Here is a 20,809-nt window from a genome sequence, read left to right on the forward strand (position 1 = left end):
GTACCAAGGTCTGTCACCACCATGGAGCACAGCAATGTAAGTATTTCAGTGTTTGACCTCTCACACCTACAGATGGAGCAGGTTTTATTCATGCTATATAAATACACACCTATACTGTGCATTGGCATTTATGGAAAGAAAGTTCTGCAAGTTTTTAATACTCTGAGGTGGAAGCTTGAAGGGTTAAGTTTACACGTCACTGTTTTCAACAAAACCCAAACTTCACTAGGTGGGGAAGTAACCTACATGTGCCATTTCATTTCAATTCCTTAGCATTTTATAATCAATTTTAAGTATACCAATAAATACTCAGTGCAAAGCACATGCTCAATTAAAATCCTAAGCATGGATAATGTATGAGGGAAATCAAGAAAGAAGCTATCACATGTTGTCTACATGCTCACAGAAATAAATATATATTTAAAAAAAACGATAAGTGTTTCTCACTTATAGAAGTATTTTGGTTTTAGTTTAAGAAATGTAGATGCTTTCTCCCAAAATAACAGCACTTGACAAGGTTATATCATTGGCCTGTAGGGAAAAAAAAAAGGTACAGTGATGGGAACAAAGTGTTTACATGACTTGAAACTGAATATTTCCATATTTATCACAAAGACTGCAGCAAGGTACACTTATGATCCAACACTTCTTGTGTTGAGGGCAAATCCAGTGCTTGGTATGTGACAAGGAAGATCCAAAGCCAAACAAATCAAAACCCACAAAAATGCCAGCCAAAAATAAAGACAGTTTATGGGACAGGGAAAAAAATGAGTTTCCAGCAGAAATGCTGTAGGGCTCCTTCACATCACCCACTGGAGTTTGCCCAGGCTCTCCACAAGATAACATGACTTCACAAGAGCTGTTCCCCATGAACAGGGGGACAGATCAAAACACCCAATAACTGGTAACAACACACATGTCCTTGCCATGAATGGAGACAGTGATTTAACAGACAGAACCTTAGGAAACTTAAAATTACAAGGGAATGTTTCTGCCTATGAACAGGAGGTGAAAATATGCAATGTAGAAAAGAGTTAAATGGTTTTATGCAATTTCATCTTGAAAGGACAGCTAACAATCAGGATTATTACATGAGCATCCATAACATGGCCATTACAGCAGCAATACTGAAGGCTGCTTTGTTAACCCCAGTAATTGCACTCTCATTGCACAGGTCCTGCTGGCAGCAGAAGAATTCAAAATTATCCAACAGAAAAGAATCAGCAATTTCATTCACACTGCATTGGGATGTCTTCCAGCAGGAGAAAGTTCTCAATTTACCTATGGAACAACAACAAAAAAAATACATAAACAGATTAAGAGAGTATTGACAGTAACACCATTTTTGGTACAGAGAGAAAAGCAGTGCTTAGACTGCCACTGTTAATAAAACACTGAGGAGAAGGCAAAGCTCAATCTGTGACAGGGCCCATGGTGTAAACACAGAAATTGGATGGAAGCCTTGTGGTCTGTTGCCATGGCATTGCAGGGTTGTGGAGGGAGGCAGAAGCTGCATGCTCTGGTTCTTCAACCCAGCACAAACCTCCCACCAAGAAATACTCTGTACAAAGAGTGGAAGGTCTGACCACAGTCCCACCCACAGCACTCTGCACAGCATTGGTTAATAAGGTATAAAATGTAACCCCCATTTCATAGCACACTGGGAATGAGAATTCAACATGACATTTCAGGGCCAGATCACTGGGCTTGGCCTCTCACCCTCCCCAGAAGGGACACTTTTGGTAAAGTCTTGTGTCCTGTAGTCCATGGGCCATTTGTGCCCCCCAGCATCAGCCCTAGAGTTTTGTTTTTGCCACAGCCATGTACTTGCTTTTTTAAGTTCAAGTGTTTAGAAGTTTCCAAATTTTATTTCACTGGGAATTCAGCAGTGTGTATCAAATTCACTCACAGGGAAATACAGGGTGGAGCTTGAGTGATACATGGCATCAGCAGAATCATTTAGGCTTTCACAGAATCATTTAGGCTGAACAAGACCTCTGAGATCATCCAGTCCAGTCTTTAACCCAGCACTGCCAAGCCCTTCACTAACTCATGTCCCCAGGTGCCACATCCACACGGCATCTTTAAATCCCTCCAGGGATGGGGACTTCTGCACTGCCCTGAGCAGCCTGGGCCAGCACTTGACAAGCCTCTCAGTGAAGAATGTGCAGAAGACAGATCTGGAAGAGTGGATAAGGGTGGTAACACAATGGCACAGATGGTCCAGAGAGGTGGTGCATGTCCCATCTCTGGAAACATTCCAGGCCAGACCCTGAGCAACCTAATCTAGTTAAAGATGTCCTTCCTGAGACACAAATCACTTCACCCTCAGAAAAAGAGAATTTATTTTAATAGTGTCAATTCATAAACAACTGAGCCACTCATCTGCAGCTTTATTTTGTGGGCTACACATCCTTTATTCAAAGAGTAACAAACTATATTTTAAATTCAATGCTGTCTTTTTTTTTTTTTCCTAGCTCCCTTGTGTGGGTTTTTGCTTGTTTGTTTATTTTTCAAATCTGGATATACAGCTATCTATGTACATGCTTGTACAGCTACAACTCGCCTATCTAAATCATTACATTATTGCTTGGATATAAGCATGACTTTCAAGAGTATTTGCAAGCTCCTTTTGAGTGAGGTTGAGAAATGCATGCTAGGGCCAGATTAGAGGTGTCCAGGCAATGAAAGCTGATCCAAGTGGGTTTATTTTAGGTCCGTGGGACACTGTACATACCAAATTTCAATTGCAAGCAAGTGTCTTCAGTCGTTAAGCAGGTGCTGTTGGTCCTGCACAGGGTAGGGCTGTTGTCACAGTGGTAACATCTTAAGGTATAACCTAAGACAACAAGGGTTTATCTTCACTGAGTAATAAACTACTGAGACAGCAGAAGAAGCATTAATTAAAAAAAAAAAAGGAAAAAGAAAAGAACAATAATTTATCTGCATCTAATTGTCACAAAACACATGCCTGGTTATTAAACTCAAGACTTCAGCTAAAATTGTTAAACTCAAGACTTCAGTTAAAATTGACAAGCTTATGTCAGTGCACTAGCTGAGGCAGGCAATTTTGATAGGCACATCTTGAAGCATGTATTCATGTCACTTTAAAAAACACTTAGCATTATCTGCCTGTTGAACAAGATATTAAATGCTTGTTCTTTTTATCTGCTCTTGAGGACTGCCTTTTCCAGGTTCCAGATGACAGATACTTGCAGCTGAGTTTTCTTCTATCCATTTTTTAACTCAATCTCTTTTCCCTCTCACTACACACTGGTTTCCAATTCACACAAGAGGAATCCCATTTTCTAGCAGCAAAATACCAGTTTTCTGCTGTGTTAAGCAGCACCACATCCTGCCCTTGATCCTCTATCCTGACCCAAGACAACCAGAACAGAAACTGAGCCCTGCTTCGATGGTTATTGCCATTCCCCACAGTGGTATTAAATAATCCAGGCCTTTCTCACTGCTTTTTCTCCCTCTGGTACTTTTTTCCATAATTTTCTCAGCCTCTGTCATAATATTAAACCACAAAGTCCCTCTCTTCTACTCACCAGAGCCACAAAAAGCAATCAGAACAATGCAGGTGGTCAGCAGGATGCAGTTCATCTTGGTCATACTTCTTCCCTAATTTGAGGGCATAAAGAGGTATTACAAGTTTATGCTATCTAAAAGCAAAGTGCCTGGTGATGAACCAAGGTTTCAAGACTTTTTTTGGTATAAAACTGAAAGCACTGGTCAGGAAAAACAGGGAAACACAAGAGAGAAAAATAACTGCACTTTCCAAGGGAGGATTTTTATTCTGAGAACAGGATTTTTATTCTCAGAACTGATATTTGAGCCCTGACAGGCTCAGATGGGTCTCCTCTCTCCTCTCTGATTACACCATTCAACAGGCCTCCCAATTTCTCACAGCTACAAATGCACCTAACAAAAAGAAAGGTCTCAAATGCTTTTTCTCTTTCAGCAATTTCCCAGTAACCGTGGAGCCAGACTGCCCTCCTTTCTCCTCTCTCATGAGGTTGCAAGAGGTTTGGCTGCTCTACAGCAGCTTTTGCCTCTACTCTCCCAAAATCTGTCCCTCTCACTGAGGGACTGACACAGGCAATAACTCACCAAGTGCCTGCAGCAGTGGCTCAGGTCTCCATGGCTGCTGCAATCTGTAGGCAGCAGTGAGATGGGAAGGTCAGGAATTTTTTTAAACATAGGCAGCTCCAAAGCAGGAGTTCTGAGACAGATTTCTGCACAAAGAATCTGAACTACAATCACAGCTCCTACTAAGAAACCCTTGGTATTGAAGAACAGGATATTCTGAGGAGGCATCAGGCAGACACAGGAAGGAGAGAGGCACCATACTTGTGCAGGACACGATATGTGTTTTTTTTTTAAAACCCAAGTGGCATTTAAAGTTCCAAAATAATAAAGGTATTCAGATTAACAAATTTTACATCTGATAAAACTGTAGTGAAACAGTCATTGCTCTTAATTCTGCCTGCAACTGTAAGAGTTTAGCATGGCAGATCTTAACCATGTTAGGACAGAGCTTTTTCCTTCCAGTGACCGTGGACTTGAAAAGATGCGTTCACAGCAAAAAGTATTTAAATGCTTCTCAACCTTAAGTCTAGTTAATTTTTCACTGACAAAAAAAGCCCAAATCACATCAAACAAAAAACCCAAACCTATCCAAAAGAACCTTAAGACACCTCATCCAATGACTAAAAAAACCAGCCTTCTCTCCTTTTTCTCCTCTTCGTATGTCTTAACTGTTGAGCAGAGGGGAAACTATAAAAAACAGAACCATAATGTGCAAGATGAGCTTATTTTCTGGGGTAAACAACTTTGCAAGAAGCCTTTCAAGGCCAGAGGCTTGTCCCACAGTGATGTGGATCTACAGGAGTGCTGTTAAGTCTGGTGGTTACAGCAAGAGCCCTTCTGGACAGCAAACAGAACCACCCTGGGAATCTCTCCATCTTCCAGGAGTCCTCAGTCACCCATGTGTCAGCAGATGAAAACAGCTTTGCCTTTTGGCAAGACCAAGTCATGACCAGCATAAATTATAGGCAGATGAATAGAAATCATCAGAGCCAGCAAAACAGTAGTAATTCAATGCATCTACACGTAGGAAAAAGAGTAATTGTTTCTGTGTGAGACATGAGGAAATTCCGATCTTTGAAAAACAATTAACGATACGTACAAACAGCAATTCACAACATGACTTAAAGGAAATTAAAGGAGAAAACATCTCCTCAGCTGAATTTTCTAAATTAGTCTTATAAATCAAGCATCCGACCCACCTCAATGACAAGAAACAGCAAACGCTACAGCAGGGAAGGCTCAGCGCCGTGCCCGGCTGTGAAACAGAATTTCTCTGCAGTCCCACCTGGGAGGAGGCAGGCGGACAAAACCTGCTGCAGCTGTCATCGCACACGACAGCATGTGGGGAAAGGGGAAAGGACGGTGGGAAAGGGACCCCGAGCCGCATCCGTGCGGGGCTCGGGCTCGCGCAGCGAGGCTCGGTGTCGGTGTCGGTGCCGGTGCCGGTGCCGGTCCCTGCTGGCCGAGCTCCACCGCTCCGTGCCCCGGCCCCGGCCCCGCGCAGCGCACTGCGGTGCGGCCGCCGTGACTCAGGGCACGGCCGCGGCCAGAGCGCACCTGCCCCGGGCCGAGCACGCAATCCCACCCGAACGCTGCCCCCCGCTCCTCGCAGCTCCCGGGAAAAGCCGCCTTTCTCCCCGCTTTCTGCCCGCTTCTCTCGCTCACAGCGGGGACCCGAGCGCTCCAACACAGCCCCCCCCCGCCGCCGCCACCGCCTGGCCTCGCCGGGCTCCCGGCGCCGCCGCCGTTGCTCCGGGCTTGTCCCGCTCACCTTCCCCGGGCAAATCCTGGCGTGTGCGGGAAACGGGGAGGCGATGCTGCCTTTGCCGGTGCTGCCCGTCCCGGCGGTGCCGCCTCCAGGGCGGAGCGGCGGCCGGAGCCGCTGACGGGAGAGGCGCTCCCTCAGGCCGGGCGGTCGGAGCTGGCCCCCGCTCCCTGCTCCCCGCTCCCCGCTCCCTCCGGCCGGGAAGGCTGCCAGGAACGCGCGTGTCACCTTCCCTCACCGTCATGTGGCCATCGCCACTTTGGTTAGATCCTGGGATGGTTGGGGTTGGAAGGGAACGTCACGACCGTCTGGTTCCTGCCATGGGAAGGGACACCTTTCGCTATCCCGGGTTTCTCCAGGCTCTATCCAACCTGGCCTTGGACACTTGCAGGCATAGAGCAGCCACAGCTTCTCTGGGAAACGTGTGCCAAGGCCTCACCCTGCTCTGATGAAATAATTTCTTCCCAATATCCCATTTAAACTCGCCCTCTGTCGCTTAAAAGCCATGTCTTTAACCAGTCACTGCAGGCCCCTGTTTAAGGTCCCTTTCCAGCTTCCAGGGAGGCCCTGTAGGTACTGGAAGGTGCTCTAAAGTCTCCTCAGATACCTCGTGGTACCTATTTAATTAACAGATTAATTAAAACCGTGAAGAGTTTTAGAACGTACAAAGGAAAAACCAGGAGTGGAAAGTGGCATCTTCCTCCAGAGGTACCTGAATATAAACATTCACAACCCAGGAAAACGTTGAACAGCAATAGAAATTAGGTCCCAAGAACTATTTTACTAATACTTAGATCCGTGCTATCTAGAAAAAAAAGTTCAGTGCTGACTTGAGGAGAATATGAAAAATCTGTAAAACTATCAGTTATATTTTTAAAAGATTCTTGGATTTATTTTTGTTACTCCACCTAAACTGCCAATTTATTTACTAAACCTAAAGCAAACCCTAAATCATTCAGAACTTATATCACATTCTCTTGGTGTGTTATCAGTCAGCTAAGCATATGATCTTCTGTCTGAAAGCTTTTTCCTCTGTTTAAGCCATAAATAAAAGCAAAGGGATGTAAGAGTAAGATGCTTGTGGATTGTTGGATGCAGCTTATTAAATGAGAATGCCCTCAATTAATAAGATAGAAAAAATCCCATATTAATTCACTTAGTGAGGATAGTGAGGAACTGGGGGCAAGGAACGTCAGCCATAGCTAAAATTTTTTTCCTGTTTTCCTTTCCCAAAATCTGGCAACAGTCCCTCCAACAGAGCACACATTTATCTGTATCATCACAGATAAATGGTACTTCAAACTTGACCTGAATTTTCCATCTTAAATTCTTTGCATAAATTTTGAGAAATTAAACAATGACAGGAAAAAAAATAAAACCAGCACGAGAACACTGGAATAACTTGCACAGCAACTTTCAGTTGCGGTTTTTTTGTTTTTTTTTTTTTTTTTTTATTCCAGTAGCTGGAACACCACTTGTTTTTCTCTCTGTGACGCAGTCACAGCAAAGAAACCGTGGCCAAAGGTCCCCTCTATGAAACCATTCCAAACCAGCAAAATCCCACAAAAATGTTGAAGGAATCCTACAGGCAATTATAAAGAGATTGTCATCATAGGGACAGAAAAAGGATCAGACCAGGTACACGTTTGTGTTTGATATGCCAGGGTTTCACCACAAGCTGAGTCCACAGGTGTTCAATGAGGCTGCTTTGCTGCTTTTACCTGGCCAGGTAAAGTCCTAACCAAGCATGACAGTCGCGTCTGAGGCAGGAGAAGGTGGCAGAGCCTCAGGCTGAGCCTGCAGGACGGCAGCCAAAGGGAAGGACATTCCCGAGATTCCAGTGACTCCCAGAAGTGCTGGGCAGCTGGGTGCACGGAAGTGACACCTGCCGGCCCCACAGCTGTGCTCAGCCAGAGCAGTGAGGGGCAGTCTGTCTGTGGCAGCGGGGCCCCCGCTCAGTGAACACTCCCACAGTCCAGCAGTGCTGCCAACCATCATCAGCTCCTTTGCTTTTCATTTCACATGGATTTCATGACTCCGTGATTCACACCTCACGGGAAGGGTGAGGAGAGCCACTGGCTTCATCCCCATTTTCAAATGCACATCAGGAGCTGCAGGGCTGCTGGCACCTCCAGGCAACAGACCCTGTGCTGGAATGGCTAGCTGAAGCAAAGAAATGGCCTTTGGCCTGCTACAAACACGTTCGTGCTCCGGGCAGGAGCAGCAATCCCTCAATTCCCTGCCTGGTTCCCTCCTCACTCCAGACCCCTCTGCCACCCCTGTGCCCAGAGCTGAGGCCTCAAACCGCAGCACAGCAGCGTTCAGGGGCTGAAAGCACAGCACTGGCCTGGACTTTGACTTCTCCCACAAAGTAAGAATTGCAGCTCAGAACCACTCCCTAAAAATGAGTGGAATTGCCAAGAGTTGCCAGTGTTTGCTGTGTAGAGTCCCATGCCCTTGAGCTGATTCCACTGCACTGGAACACAGAGATCCTTGGAGGGAACTTCCCGAGAACAGCCTCCAGCCCTGAGGGTTATCTGTCCTTGGAAACGCACACTGCACTGACAGCCCTGCAGGAAGTTCTAGTCCCACTAAAAGCTTCTTGTACTGATCCTTGACAAAACTTCTGTGGAAATTTCTTATCCCTTACAGGTGGTAATCCTCACAAATCCTCGTGTTTTGGAAGCACTCCAGCAACTTGGTGCTGCTCTGACACCTGAGGAACAACACAAGCTGGTTTTGTGTCTGGAGATGTTTCACCAAACTACTACTGTAGGGATCAGACTCAGTATTTGTTTTTCTACCTTGTGCCACTGGAAAATGCACCAGGGAAAGCTGAGCACGTGAAGAATCCAACACCAAAAAAAAAAAAAAAAAAAAAAAGGAGAAATCTGGAAATTAGTCAATAATAGAAAATTTGAGCTGGAACCACAATATACCATTCTGCCTTTTAAAACCTACAAATTCTGGGTGTCAAAAAAAAAGGAACTGACTGCATCAGTGCTGGTCATAAAATTATTGCTCAAGTCCTGGCAAAAACAGTCCCATGTAGCACTTGAGAACAAAAGAGGCAGTTAAATTGTTTATTAATGACAAGAGAAACAAAATAAAAATGATAAAGCAAACAGATACTTTTTTTAAATATAAATTTTCTAGCCATCTGCTGTTCTGCCAGCCTCCTCTTTTTTCCCCCCCACTTTTAGTCTGTTTTTCAGTTACAAAAAACCATCCAGGGCTTAGGAAAACATGATACATAACATAGATTTGTCACCTATGACAACAGCAAACATCATGTAACGGAGAAAAGCCCTCAGAATCTATTTACAAATCCATACTCTGTAGTCATTGAGAAATTCCTTAGTTAACAAGTGGCAGATTATGCATGGACACTACATTCCCAGAGGCACTCTCCAGTCAGAGTCATTTAGCATAAAATTCAGCTGACAACAGATTGTCTGAAAATAAGGCCAATTTCACTCATATTTTAACACATTTTTATGACCATAATTTTTCGCTGTTGCTGTGTTAATTAACAAAAAACGAAAATAGCATAACAGCACCTGATCTCACCCCAATGGGACATTCAGACCAAACTGCAAGTTTCATTCTTAGCAGCTCACGAGAAAGGACAAGAGGATACACCCTTCTAATGCTTTGTATAAAACCAAATCCACACACCATATCTGCAGTATGACCATAAGTAGGCAATACTTTAAAAATGTAAGATTTGAGTACCTTGGACCATCAAGCTGTTTCACACTTCAGGAAAAAAGTGAACAAAGCCCTTCAGAAAAAAAGTGAACAAAGCCCTTCAGAAAAAAAGTGAATAAAACACCTTCCTCTCCCTCTCCGTTTTCCTCCTTCTTCCCCCACTTCCAAACCACAAAAATATAAGTTATACTCTAATGAATATGAGAACTGGCACCAACATTCATGCTAGTTGCCCTGATGTGCAACAGAGTTCATTTACAAGAGTCAGAAATATTTGTATGCACTAGCCCCAGAGAGTTCAGCTTATGCAAACAGTTTGTTGGGGAAAAAAAAAATCCCATTAGTGTGACATGGGCAGCATCCAGAGGGTGCAGCAATGTCCAGTACTCTATGTGGATCTCAGGAGTCATCAGTGCCTGTGGAATCTTGGGCTTCATCCACTGCAGCTTCATTAGGAATTGTTGCCTAATAGAAAACACACTCAAGTTTAATTAAAATCTTCCCTTCCAGTAAATTGTAAGAAAGCACTAACAATTGCCTAGAAAAATCTGGGCTCTATTATCACACCCATTAGCTGAAGCTAAGTTCCATTGTGATCTATGTCCTAAAACCAAGGTTAATTTGCAACAGAGGTCATTTTGCCAAACTACTTGACCTTTCACTTGCTAAAGATCTGTTTGATTTCAATATTCCATAGCTACAATTATGTAAAGCCACAGTTCAGTAGTTCAGCTGTACCCATTTTCATGGTGGTTTAGGTTGTCCTTTACTAAAGTAACTTAAAAACAAAAAGGTCAATACTACTTTTAAAACAGGGGTGAAGCAACAGAGAAAATCCAAACAGCTGAAGAGAAGTAAGTTAGACAGAAGGCAGTTACAACTCCCAAAAATGTGAGCAAGAGTTAAGAGATGTGGTGTTCTGTTAGAAGCACGACATCTGCTGGCACCTATGCTTAGAGCCACTGGGAATGAGCGTCTGAAATCCTGGGATAAACCTCTCATAGTGTGCAAGCAGCTCCCTGCTCCTGAGGAAAGCTCACAGCTCTTCAGTGCTTGCACAAAAACTGGGAATGAAATAAATCAAGAGCTCTTCTCTAAATGGGTCAAAGAAAAGGGAAAAATAGTATCATTAACCCACAATCTTCAAACTAAAACTACATTATAATTAACAGCAAGTGAAGTATCTTGGTGATTTGCAAAGTCATCAAGTGACTTTATGAAATGCATTTTCAGCAAGAACTAATGCACATCACAGACTCTACAGTTTTTAAACTGTCATTACCTGAAGCATGTCTGACTAAAATTAGTGAGTGTGCTCCCACCAGGGACGGAGCTCTGAAACCCAAGCAGCTTGTGCAATGCCATGTCTGCAGGCACCAGTGAGGAGCTCTAAATCATGGGGCATGTTTTGGATGGAATCAGCAATATGAATATACTATTCACCACTGTAATTTTTGTCATTTTTATAATTTTGGGGTTTGTTTTAGCCAACTGCACCACTGCTTACCGTTCATACTGTAGGCACCTTGAATGTTGGACACACCATATGAAACCTAGGGATTGTGACATTAAAGAATCTGTCCTTGTTGGAGAGGCAGTGGAAGGTGTAGTAGCCCTCCATGTATCCAGAGGTTGTGGTGAACGTGGTACAGCTGGTGTACTCGTAGACTTTCCCTGGGCTGATAACTGGGAACTCTCCTGTGGGTAAAACATTTTATCACAACAGTAAGGACTGATGGAGAACTACCATTTAGCAGTTGCTAAAGGACTTGCACTCCACATCAGACTCGGGCAGATCAATTTGTATTCCAGTAGATGTATAAATTGATGCTCAGCAATTACTGATACTAAAAAAAAAAATGGAGAGGGGTTAAGTAGCAGGATGCTTCAGACACCCCTTACAAAACAATTTGAAGGCCAAAACAGACAGACACATCTCATTTTTCTCTGATTTTGATACAAACCCCACAACCCAACAAACAGGAAATAACAGAATTTTAATAACAAGAACGTTAAATACTTTCTCCAGTAATTTTTCACTTACCAACTACTCCAGGACCTTGGACTTCTTCCACATCACCTTTGGCATTTGTTATTCTCCAGTATCGACTCTCCAGCTGACAGATGTTCTCAGGAAGGGCATCTTTGGACATTTCAATTCTAGAAGCCAAAGAACATACTTAACACATTGCTTTCAAGAAATGCTTTAGTGCCTTTGGGATCACCAAAAAGAAAACACCTGCTAAGGTGACCCAAAACAGTTGGCAGGATGTATCTCCATGCTTCACTGTCTTTTACTCTTTTCTAAATCACAAGAGCTGCTTGTAACTGCTTTCCCCCACCCATCACTGTATTTTAGCAATTACCAATTTGGTGCTTTCTGTACCTGGCCAAGCAATGATTAGGAATATTTTATTAAAAAGCACAGCATGTTGTGCACCTCCTGTTCATTTCAGAACATTTCTGAATGCTGTGCATAAATCTGCTTTGAACATCCCACAGGTCTATCCTGCACTGTAAGAATTAATTCAGTTATTTCTACCTGATTCTGTAAGTGAAGAAATAATGTGGTGGATGTACAGAGCTGAGTTCAGGTAGAAAAGAGGTGGACACAGACACAGTGATATCTTCTGTGGTAGCAACACAATCTTTGTCATGCACATACCTATAGAGAGGAGAGCATTAACTCTGCAGACAGCTGCACATTCAATACAGAAAACTAAACACATAAAGTGGTTAATTATTATCAATAATTAATATTAATAAAAACACTTGTTCAAATAGGAATGCATCATTATATTAAAAATAAACCTAGAAACTCTAGCAGAGAATTTATTTACATATCCAAGGACTTGGTTCTACAGCATCCCAGTTTGACAGAATTAAGGCTCTTGATTGTATTTAGAAGAAATTGCAAGTGCATGAAAATTCAAACACCAGAACAACTCCTGCTTATTTACATATTCAAGAGATTATCTGAAGCATTTGGGTTTTTAATAACTCTGAAAAGTCCTGCAGCAAAAGCACACCCATGGCACACAGAATAAATATCACGTTGTTTACTAAACTTCAGATCACTTATAATGCAAAATTCTGGTGCCATTAATGCAAAGTTACAAGTTGTGAAGATTCTGGTTAAAAAAATAAAGTTGCTTTAAGCATTCTGGTTTACATGTTTATTTTCAGTAGTTTCATGGGCTTTCTCTCCTCACCACCAGCTTTTGTATCAGATACCCAAAGCTACCTGGGGAGAGGTGAGCATGCATATAAGCAGCACCAAAACCTGGCACTGAGGTTACAAATCCCAGTCACAATACCTGAAAATCTGGTCTCTGATGATAGGATAACCTCCAGTGACAACTTTGTTTACATAGGATGTAAACCATTCCAAGTAAGATGTACCTAGATGCCAAGGAAGAAAAGCATTCCTAAGGATTGGCAAACTTACCAATTTTACCAATACTAAGCACATTACAGTGAATACTTCAAGGAAGAAGTTTAAAGCTTTGATTAATTTTATAAAAAACTCTCAGGCTTACTGAGATGAATCATTCAATATTCCAGATCATTCTACCTACAAGGATAATTTGGAGAAACCAATCGAGAACTAAAGAGTTCAGGGTGCATCTCCAGAAATGACACAGCCAACAAAGAATTTCTTAGCTAAGTATTTAACATTATAATCAGGGTCTTCAGTGGTGCCTCATCACTTGGATTTTGTAAGGAAAGCTTCGAAAGAACACTGCAGAATCTCCTCTCCTTTAAAAAAGTGATAAATCAGAGACACACTCTGCACTCCTCTACAACCTCAGAAGACTAAAGCTGTATGTCATTCTGGGATTTTATACACTTGCAGCCATTGTCTGAGAACAGCTTTTCATACACCCACAGCCATTATTTTGGAGCAGCTTGATTGCTAAGCAGACACTCAAGCTGCCACATTTAATTCTCAAAGAAGAGAGCTTCACGTACCAGCTCTCTACACAAGAATTTCTCAGACATAAATCTTCCAAGTATTGCAATACAGAGTTCAATAGAAAACTAGAGAGTTCAACTGTTTGTCAATATTAGTGATTCAAAACTGGACTGAAGCTGAGCTAACAAGAAACTATTATCCTTGCCTTCCGTGATGTGTTATCAAGTACTCCCACTCCTGTTAGATTAGGTGTACTTACCACTTCTTCCTTGGAGCATGAGCTGTGTGTGCTGTCCTTTGATCTTTTGGAATTCTAAGGGACTCCGAGTTTATTATCTTCCTTTCTACCACTAATCCACAAAATGCAAACCTTGTATAAAGTAGCTCTGAACAGAGGAAGTAGATCTATTTACCTGCCACGTTCAAAATGCCAAGAGAAATGCTGTGTATGGAACTTCCCCTCCACCTCATGGTAAACCAAGATTAATGAAAGAGGAATACTTCTAAATATGTTGCCTAATCCCACAATGACTATTTTATTTTGAGTATTTAATCTGAAGTGTTACCTGTAATGAACATAACAATAGCAGATGGATTGCGAGCCATTTGGTCCTGAAAGGGAAAGAAGTTTAAGGATATATTAGAAAGCATTGGACTTTCAAGGTTAAAATTTAAATTACACAGGGACCCTTTCCCTATATTCACTAAACCTGAAGTCTGGCTGCTTGACACACCATTTTAGTCCCAGTCAGATCCTCAGACATATAAAACCCCCACGCCTGTCCCCACGAGCGCTCCCATGACCGCTGAATTTACACCTTCAACTTCCCACTAGGGCTCCTGCACTACCAGGCAGCACAGAAGTACACTGGGAAATAGAAACACATCTTCCTTACTGGACACTGATAGAAGATCTCGTATTTATTCCGTCCCTCCACACTCTCCAGGGCCATATACTGACTGAGGCCAGTGTGGATGCAGAAGGTCAGGGGCAGGCACTGCCTGAGCCCCAGCCTCTGCTGGAAGCCGCCGGCCGCCGTGTCGATGTCCAGCAGGTCTTCGGAGCGGTAGTGGTTCGACAGGGCCATGCTTCCCATCAGGCTGGGAGCAACAAAAACAGGCAACATCAACAATAGACAGCACTCACAAGGCAAAGCTGGCTTGTCATCTTTTGGAAACTGCTTCTTTCAGTGCTCTAGATGCATACTAGACTGAGGTGAAATCCAAATCGAATATCCGTATGCTGAACTAGGTTATTAGTTCTAGCTTTGAGGAAGCATCACCCAAACCAGAGTGTACACTCCACACCCACACTCGCAGCTGGGAACACCAGGGAAAGGCAAATGAGATGTAAATTCCTGCAGATGCTGAGCTCCCACTGGTGTTATGAAAGCAGTGACTCAGGTACAGGCTGCCACATGTCATCATGCTAAAAGCTGATCCCATCCTGGGCAACAGGTTCCATTCCTCTTTTGCCTTAGGAAGTCTGGCCTGGAATTAGCACATCCTACAGAAGCAGTGCCAACATCCCAACACAGAAACCTGAAGCATCTGACCAGGACAAGTCCCACATTGTTTCTGTTTCTGATCTAACACACACTTCCACTGCCTACCCCCGATCTGCCCAGCATTCATCCCCCACCACTGGGACCCCACCTTCCCCTGGCAGCCTTTCTCCAAGCTGGAAGACTTCCCCAGAACCTTGTGTCTGCTCCTGCAGCCCCTCCATAGCCACATCATTACAGCAGAGGCTTCCTGGGAGCGAAACAGTGGGAAGAGAGGAAACACGCAACCTGCAGGGCACCATTTGAAATCTACAGAATTAGGGCACCTATTTCCTGTCTAAAAAAAATTAACGTCTCTCCTGGAAAACAGAACTAGAAATCACCCTTATGGTTTCATAAAACAGTTTCCTATATCCCTTCTGCACACAAAACACTCGAATTGGAGAAAGCTGCACCTTCTTTATGAGTGAAGGTTTTGGCAGTGAAAAATGAGTGCATTCCTCCCTACAGATATTGCAAAGATTTGCTGCAGTTTTCCATCTTTTGCTTCATCAGGTGCTTCAAACACCTAGTTTTTCTACAGTGACAATATCAGAAACTTTGGTCATCATCCTTCTAACCTTAATGTAAAAGGGAGTTTTTCACTGCAGAAACTGCGTAAAATAGTAAAATCTTCTACTGAGAAAACTTAATTTGCAGAACTGAAAATCTGATTCTACCTTAATATGACTAACTGGTTTTAAGTCACTCCCTAACCATTTTAAAGAATAAAAGAATTTTTAAAGAATGAAGCCTGAAGAGTGCTAGGGGCTAATTTACTTCTGTAATACAAAGCCAAACTTCAGGGGAGCAACTTGCAGTGCTATGATTAAAAGTGTAACAGCTGGAAGTTTAGAGCTGCTGCAAAAAACTGACAAGGGTTCACACTAGGAAAAGGGGAAGTGTAAGAGTAATTTGAGCAATTAGAAAACCATGCTGGGCTTCCAATTACTTCCAAGATTAGAAGACAGCCAATTCTGGAAGCCTCACTTAAGCGGTGACTCAGTCACAATACATTTAAATGCTTCATTTATCCTGTTCAGGGACATTTCACCTTTTAATAAGTGAAGTGTCTAAGAAATACAAAAGGAATTAATACTTGGTAAGTAGCTTTCAGTTCTTACCCTGGAACAACCAACTTCTGCCCATTATGGATACGGAAGGAACACCGATAGTCATCAGGGAGCTTGCAGTGGATTTGTGCTTCCACAGCATCCAGATCTTCCTCCCTCACACTCTCTGGAAAAGAAAGGATAATTCAGGTATTTCAAGCACAAAGCATGGAATCTTTGTAGAATCTCATCCAACCAATGTGGACTCAAGTCAGTATCTGGTGGCTTTACTCTATGCTGGGTGGTACACAGCGAGTATCACATAAATTTGAAAGGAAAACGATGACTATAATGGATTATTTAATGCAGCAGCAACCTCAGTCCAGTGCAACCTCAACAGGCCTGAAAGCAGCAAATAAAGTGGAATGAACCTTTTCCCCACAACACTGCCAATAACTGAGTCCCAGTTACAGCTCTCAGGCAGTATTGATTTCACTCTTTCATCACCCTAAGGGTTGCTTCTCTCAGTTTCCAGTTCAATCAGTGACACAGAAATGCTGGCTGCAGCCCCCATTCACCTGGAATCTGAAGCAATAAATGGGTTGTAAAAGGGGGATTTTCAGATGAAGAACACAAAGGGGTGGAGAAGAACTATTCTTACATTTCCACATGCACTTCAGGGGAATCCCAATACCCTCACTTCCAGCAAAAATCAACGGGGTGGCCTCTGTGGTCTGTTCCAATCCATTTTTTCAAAACCCTTTTCATACTCACTATCTGTTTCATTAACAGGACATAAGTTAACAATTCATTGAAACAATACTCCTTACAAATGGTATGAAAAAGGCCTAAATTTTATCTAAAACCTGCCATCATTATGTAAGAGTGGAAATTGGTAATCTGAAATTTATTTTTGTCTTGCTGTACATAAATAAAGCTTCACATTCTATCCTGAAAAATACATAAGAATCCAGCACTGTCCAAGCAAACCAAGAAAATGCAAGATTTAAATGGGAAAGAGATAATCTGTCTCTTAAGAGATCATTTGTCTCTTATTTTCACAGATAAGGTTAAATTAGACATCATGGTCTAAAAGTCAGCTCCATACAGAAAACTGAAATGCAGCTGAAAATGTAAAAGCTTTTTTGTCCCCTACACCAGAAAAGCCCAAGCTCACTGTAGCTGTGATTTATGACCCAGAACACTGGAAGTACTTCAAGTATTAAAATACGAACTGAAACTGAAAATAGACTCTTGGAGGGGAGTGAAAAAAATAAAGGAAAAACTTCCAGCACTACATCAATGTAAGACCTACAGAAAAAAATAAAACCCAACAACCTTTTTGCTTGGCTTCAGATTAAAATGTCTGCTTTCATGTGACCAGTGTTTTAATGAGATCTTATGAAAACGTCCCACCAGCAGGTCCTCAGAGCAATGGAGTTACTACATATAAAATAACAAACAACAGGTCATAACAACCTAAAAGTGTGATGAAGACAGAGCAGTCACTAGAAAAACATCACCTCAATTTCAGAGAATCTGTGGATCAGCAGGAACTGGGCAAGGACTCTGCCTGTGTTTGCAAGGAAAGGAGAGCAAATCTACCTGACTTTCAGGACTCTGCTAATGAAGGCACACACCTTTCATGAAAGCAGCATGAGGCTTAATAACAGGCAGGGCTGGGTGAGCCAACCTACTGCCAGGGGTGCCAGGGTACCTTTCAAAGAGCCGATCATGCGCGGACACCACTGCCCCAAGTACTGCTCCAGGTCATCCCAGGCTTTTTTCAGCGTGGCATAGTAGTGGATGTACCTTCCTAAATCACAGTAGGTGCTGATGAAGATGGCTCTCCAGCCCTGGTTCCGTCGGGCTTTCTCCTCCCTGAGGGGATATGAAGAAACTGTGTTCAAATGGCAGCTTGAAGAGTCTTCTAAATCCAAGGAGTTGGTATTTGTTATTTGGCAGGAACTTTTTTTTTATTTTGGCATAACATTAACCCAGGAACACTCTGTGCCATGTGAAGCTACACAAACTCAATTAATTCCAGCATCTATTCAACAGCAACTTGGAACAGAATTAGGAAACATTTGGGGTACTTAGGGGAAAATTTAGAAACAATACTCCTTTACACAGAGTGTCTTCTGAACAGAACTCTGTCTGGTAGTGAACCTTAGAGCTGGTGAAAAGCTAATTCACATCCTTCATTACTCAGCTTTTCTCAGCTATGGAGAAGTATGAAAGTACAAGATGGATCTAAGGGGGACTGAAAATCGGCTGAACAACATCTCTTAGAAATTCATTTTCATAGGGAAAAAAAAAGCTTAAAACACTCCACTTACTCTGAAATGAGCCAGTATTTTTTGCAGTGTCTTTTCCACAGTGGATCATGGCTCGAGAGCTGATTTAATCTTCGATTCAAATAGCAGCAACTATAAATATAAAATCATTTAATGTGATTGCAGCAAAACAAACAGGGAGAAATGCTGTATCACACATCACACTCTCATGAAATAAATGCAGAGCTTGAAAATTATTTAGCTGTCCTTTTGGAGCCATGCTTACAGTGGTTAAAGCTCATTGTCACAGTTGTCTCAGTCATGAACTACTTTTCCACACACTTAAAAACCTGGCAGCAATTAAGTACTTTCGTAAAGCAGGTCACACTACAGACCCACACGAGAGTAAACAGTGCCTGCAAGATTCCAGCATGACTGCACTCCACCAGTGGAAAGCATACTAGTAGCACAGGCTAGCTATGATTTCAATCCCTTTTTATCTGGCTAGTCAGGCTCAGCCTTAGCTTTTCCACAGTAAGCTACAAAAACCACACAGTTTGAGTATTAAAAACTTATTTTGTAATACTTTAAACTGATTAAAAAACAAATTTTGAAGAAAGTCTCCAAAAGACCATCAGTTTAGATGTGGGAACATCACTTCCTCTGGTAGCTTGTTCTGCAGTGCCAAGCTCGTGTTTCAAAGGCTGTGATTAACAGCTAAATACCCCAAATGAGGGTACCAAACAAGGTTCCAGTTATTGCTTTCTGGGGTTTTATAAACTGTTTAAACTAGAATTACATGAGTATCTCACAATCAACCTCAACCAAGTGATTCTCCTGTACTCCCTGACATTACCGTTTCCATTCACATCCCCACAAACAAATACATTCACTTCACACCTGGACATCTGGCTGTGCAAAAATTTCATGACATGGGGGTTTATTATATTTTTTTGGTGGTAGGGAACTGAAATATCCCAAGGTCATATCTCGTGGAAATCGATTGTATTTATCAATCAAGCCTGTAATTTCTGGAAGGGAGTAAGTCACAACAGCATCACAGGAACATGTGGCTTCAAATGTGATAAAAGTGCAATTAAAACCATTCTCATTAATTACACAAACAAGGGAAAAGCTGGCACATGATCAAATATCTAAGGGCCACCATAGAAACCGTTATAGTTTTTGCTTATGCTTAATATCTTTTTTGCTGATATCTTAACAGAATTCTGCCCAATATTCTTACAATTCTTGACTAATATTTATATGGGCTAATAAAAAAACCAAACGCCCCATATTTCTGGTGATATTCTGTTTTCTTTTTACGCTTATTCCTCCCTCTTTGAGTAAACACCGTGGTTTCAATCACTGCCAAACCTTGCACTTGACTGCTGAGGTTCTACCCAAAACCACACTCGCTTCTCCACTGTATGACTCACAACCTTTCAGCCACCGAGCCCAAAAGGCACCTGCCACTTTAATTCAAGTTTTTTCCCTTGAAAAGTCACCCTATTTCGTTTCGTTTGTTTTTCCTCAAACAGCGGAACACATTTACCAGCAATGAGACCACCCTTTTGTTTGGCCGTAGAAACACAAGCTTCGGGGAAATACTGATTTCACAAATTTACTTACTGCTTCATTTAGGTACAAAACCATAATGGGGGAGAGAGAAAAAAAAAAAAAACAGATTCGTTGAATAGTTTGGGTTGGAAGGGACCTTAAAGATCAACCAATTCTCCTGCCACAGGCAGCAACACCTTCCACTAGATCGGGCTGCTCCAAACCCGCCCAGCCTGGCGTTGGACACTGGCAGGGATGGGGCAGCCACAGCTTCTCTGGGCAGCCTGTGCCAGGGCCTCAGCACCTTCTCAGTGGGAGAGAACATTTCGTTTTGTTACAAGGACGAAGGTAAAAGGGGGCAAAGCCCGCAGGAAGGGAAGGGTGCTCAGGCCGTGTCCTCCCCTCAGCGCCTCCTCCGGACGCACGCAAACCCTTTCCATGGCACAGCCCGGGGAGCGCTCCGCTCGCCGCGACCCTGCCGTGCCCCGGGCCGCCCGTACCTCACCAGATCCCGGTAGTCTAGGAAGCTGAGGATGAGCAGCAGCGGGTCGGTGGGGAGCAGCTCCAGGCTGAGGGCGGCCGACAGCTCCATCTCCGGGGGCGCCGCCATCTTGAGAGACGTCCCCGGCACGCGCCGCCCATCGCGCCTCCCTCCGCCCCGCAGGAGCAGCGCCTGCCGGGGGCGGAGCGGCCGCGGCGGCCTCGGGGCTGCGGGATGGGCCCTCGGGGATGAGGGATGAGGGATGGGCCCTCGGGGCTGCGGGATGGGCCCTCGGGGATGAGGGATGAGGGATGGGCCCTCGGGGCTGCGGGATGGGCCCTCGGGGCTGCGGGATGGGCCCTCGGGGATGAGGGATGGGCCCTCGGGGCTGCGGGGATGGGCCCTCGGG

The 20,809-nt window shown here is 43.3% G+C and overlaps 2 protein-coding genes across 4 annotated transcripts; both read right to left on the reverse strand.

The window, feature by feature from the left end:
• Window positions 1-725: 725 nt before the first annotated feature.
• CD59 (CD59 molecule (CD59 blood group)) lies at window positions 726-8,868 on the reverse strand. 2 transcript variants are annotated; one of them, XM_062494318.1, is made up of 5 exons: window positions 5,867-8,868; window positions 4,117-4,160; window positions 3,555-3,627; window positions 2,738-2,839; window positions 726-1,281 (listed from the first exon to the last, which is right to left on the reverse strand). In XM_062494318.1, exons 1-5 carry the CDS (start codon window positions 6,102-6,104, stop codon window positions 1,088-1,090), a joined length of 651 nt encoding a protein of 216 aa, XP_062350302.1. In that variant the 5' UTR covers window positions 6,105-8,868; the 3' UTR covers window positions 726-1,087. The 2 variants fall into 2 exon arrangements, with proteins under 2 accessions (XP_062350302.1, XP_062350301.1); XM_062494317.1 differs by having other exon boundaries at window positions 4,117-4,241.
• Window positions 8,869-8,929: 61 nt separating this feature from the next.
• On the reverse strand, window positions 8,930-20,566 carry FBXO3 (F-box protein 3). 2 transcript variants are annotated; one of them, XM_062494315.1, is made up of 11 exons: window positions 20,420-20,566; window positions 18,423-18,512; window positions 17,801-17,964; window positions 16,156-16,270; window positions 14,384-14,588; window positions 14,054-14,099; window positions 12,889-12,973; window positions 12,114-12,236; window positions 11,616-11,731; window positions 11,079-11,269; window positions 8,930-10,036 (listed from the first exon to the last, which is right to left on the reverse strand). In XM_062494315.1, exons 1-10 carry the CDS (start codon window positions 20,527-20,529, stop codon window positions 11,082-11,084), a joined length of 1,242 nt encoding a protein of 413 aa, XP_062350299.1. In that variant the 5' UTR covers window positions 20,530-20,566; the 3' UTR covers window positions 8,930-10,036; window positions 11,079-11,081. The 2 variants fall into 2 exon arrangements, with proteins under 2 accessions (XP_062350299.1, XP_062350300.1); XM_062494316.1 differs by lacking the exons at window positions 8,930-10,036; window positions 11,079-11,269 and adding an exon at window positions 11,276-11,418.
• Window positions 20,567-20,809: the final 243 nt, after the last annotated feature.

Source organism: Cinclus cinclus, chromosome 6 (assembly GCF_963662255.1).
Source record: "Cinclus cinclus chromosome 6, bCinCin1.1, whole genome shotgun sequence".
In the NCBI taxonomy this organism is placed as follows: domain Eukaryota; kingdom Metazoa; phylum Chordata; class Aves; order Passeriformes; family Cinclidae; genus Cinclus; species Cinclus cinclus.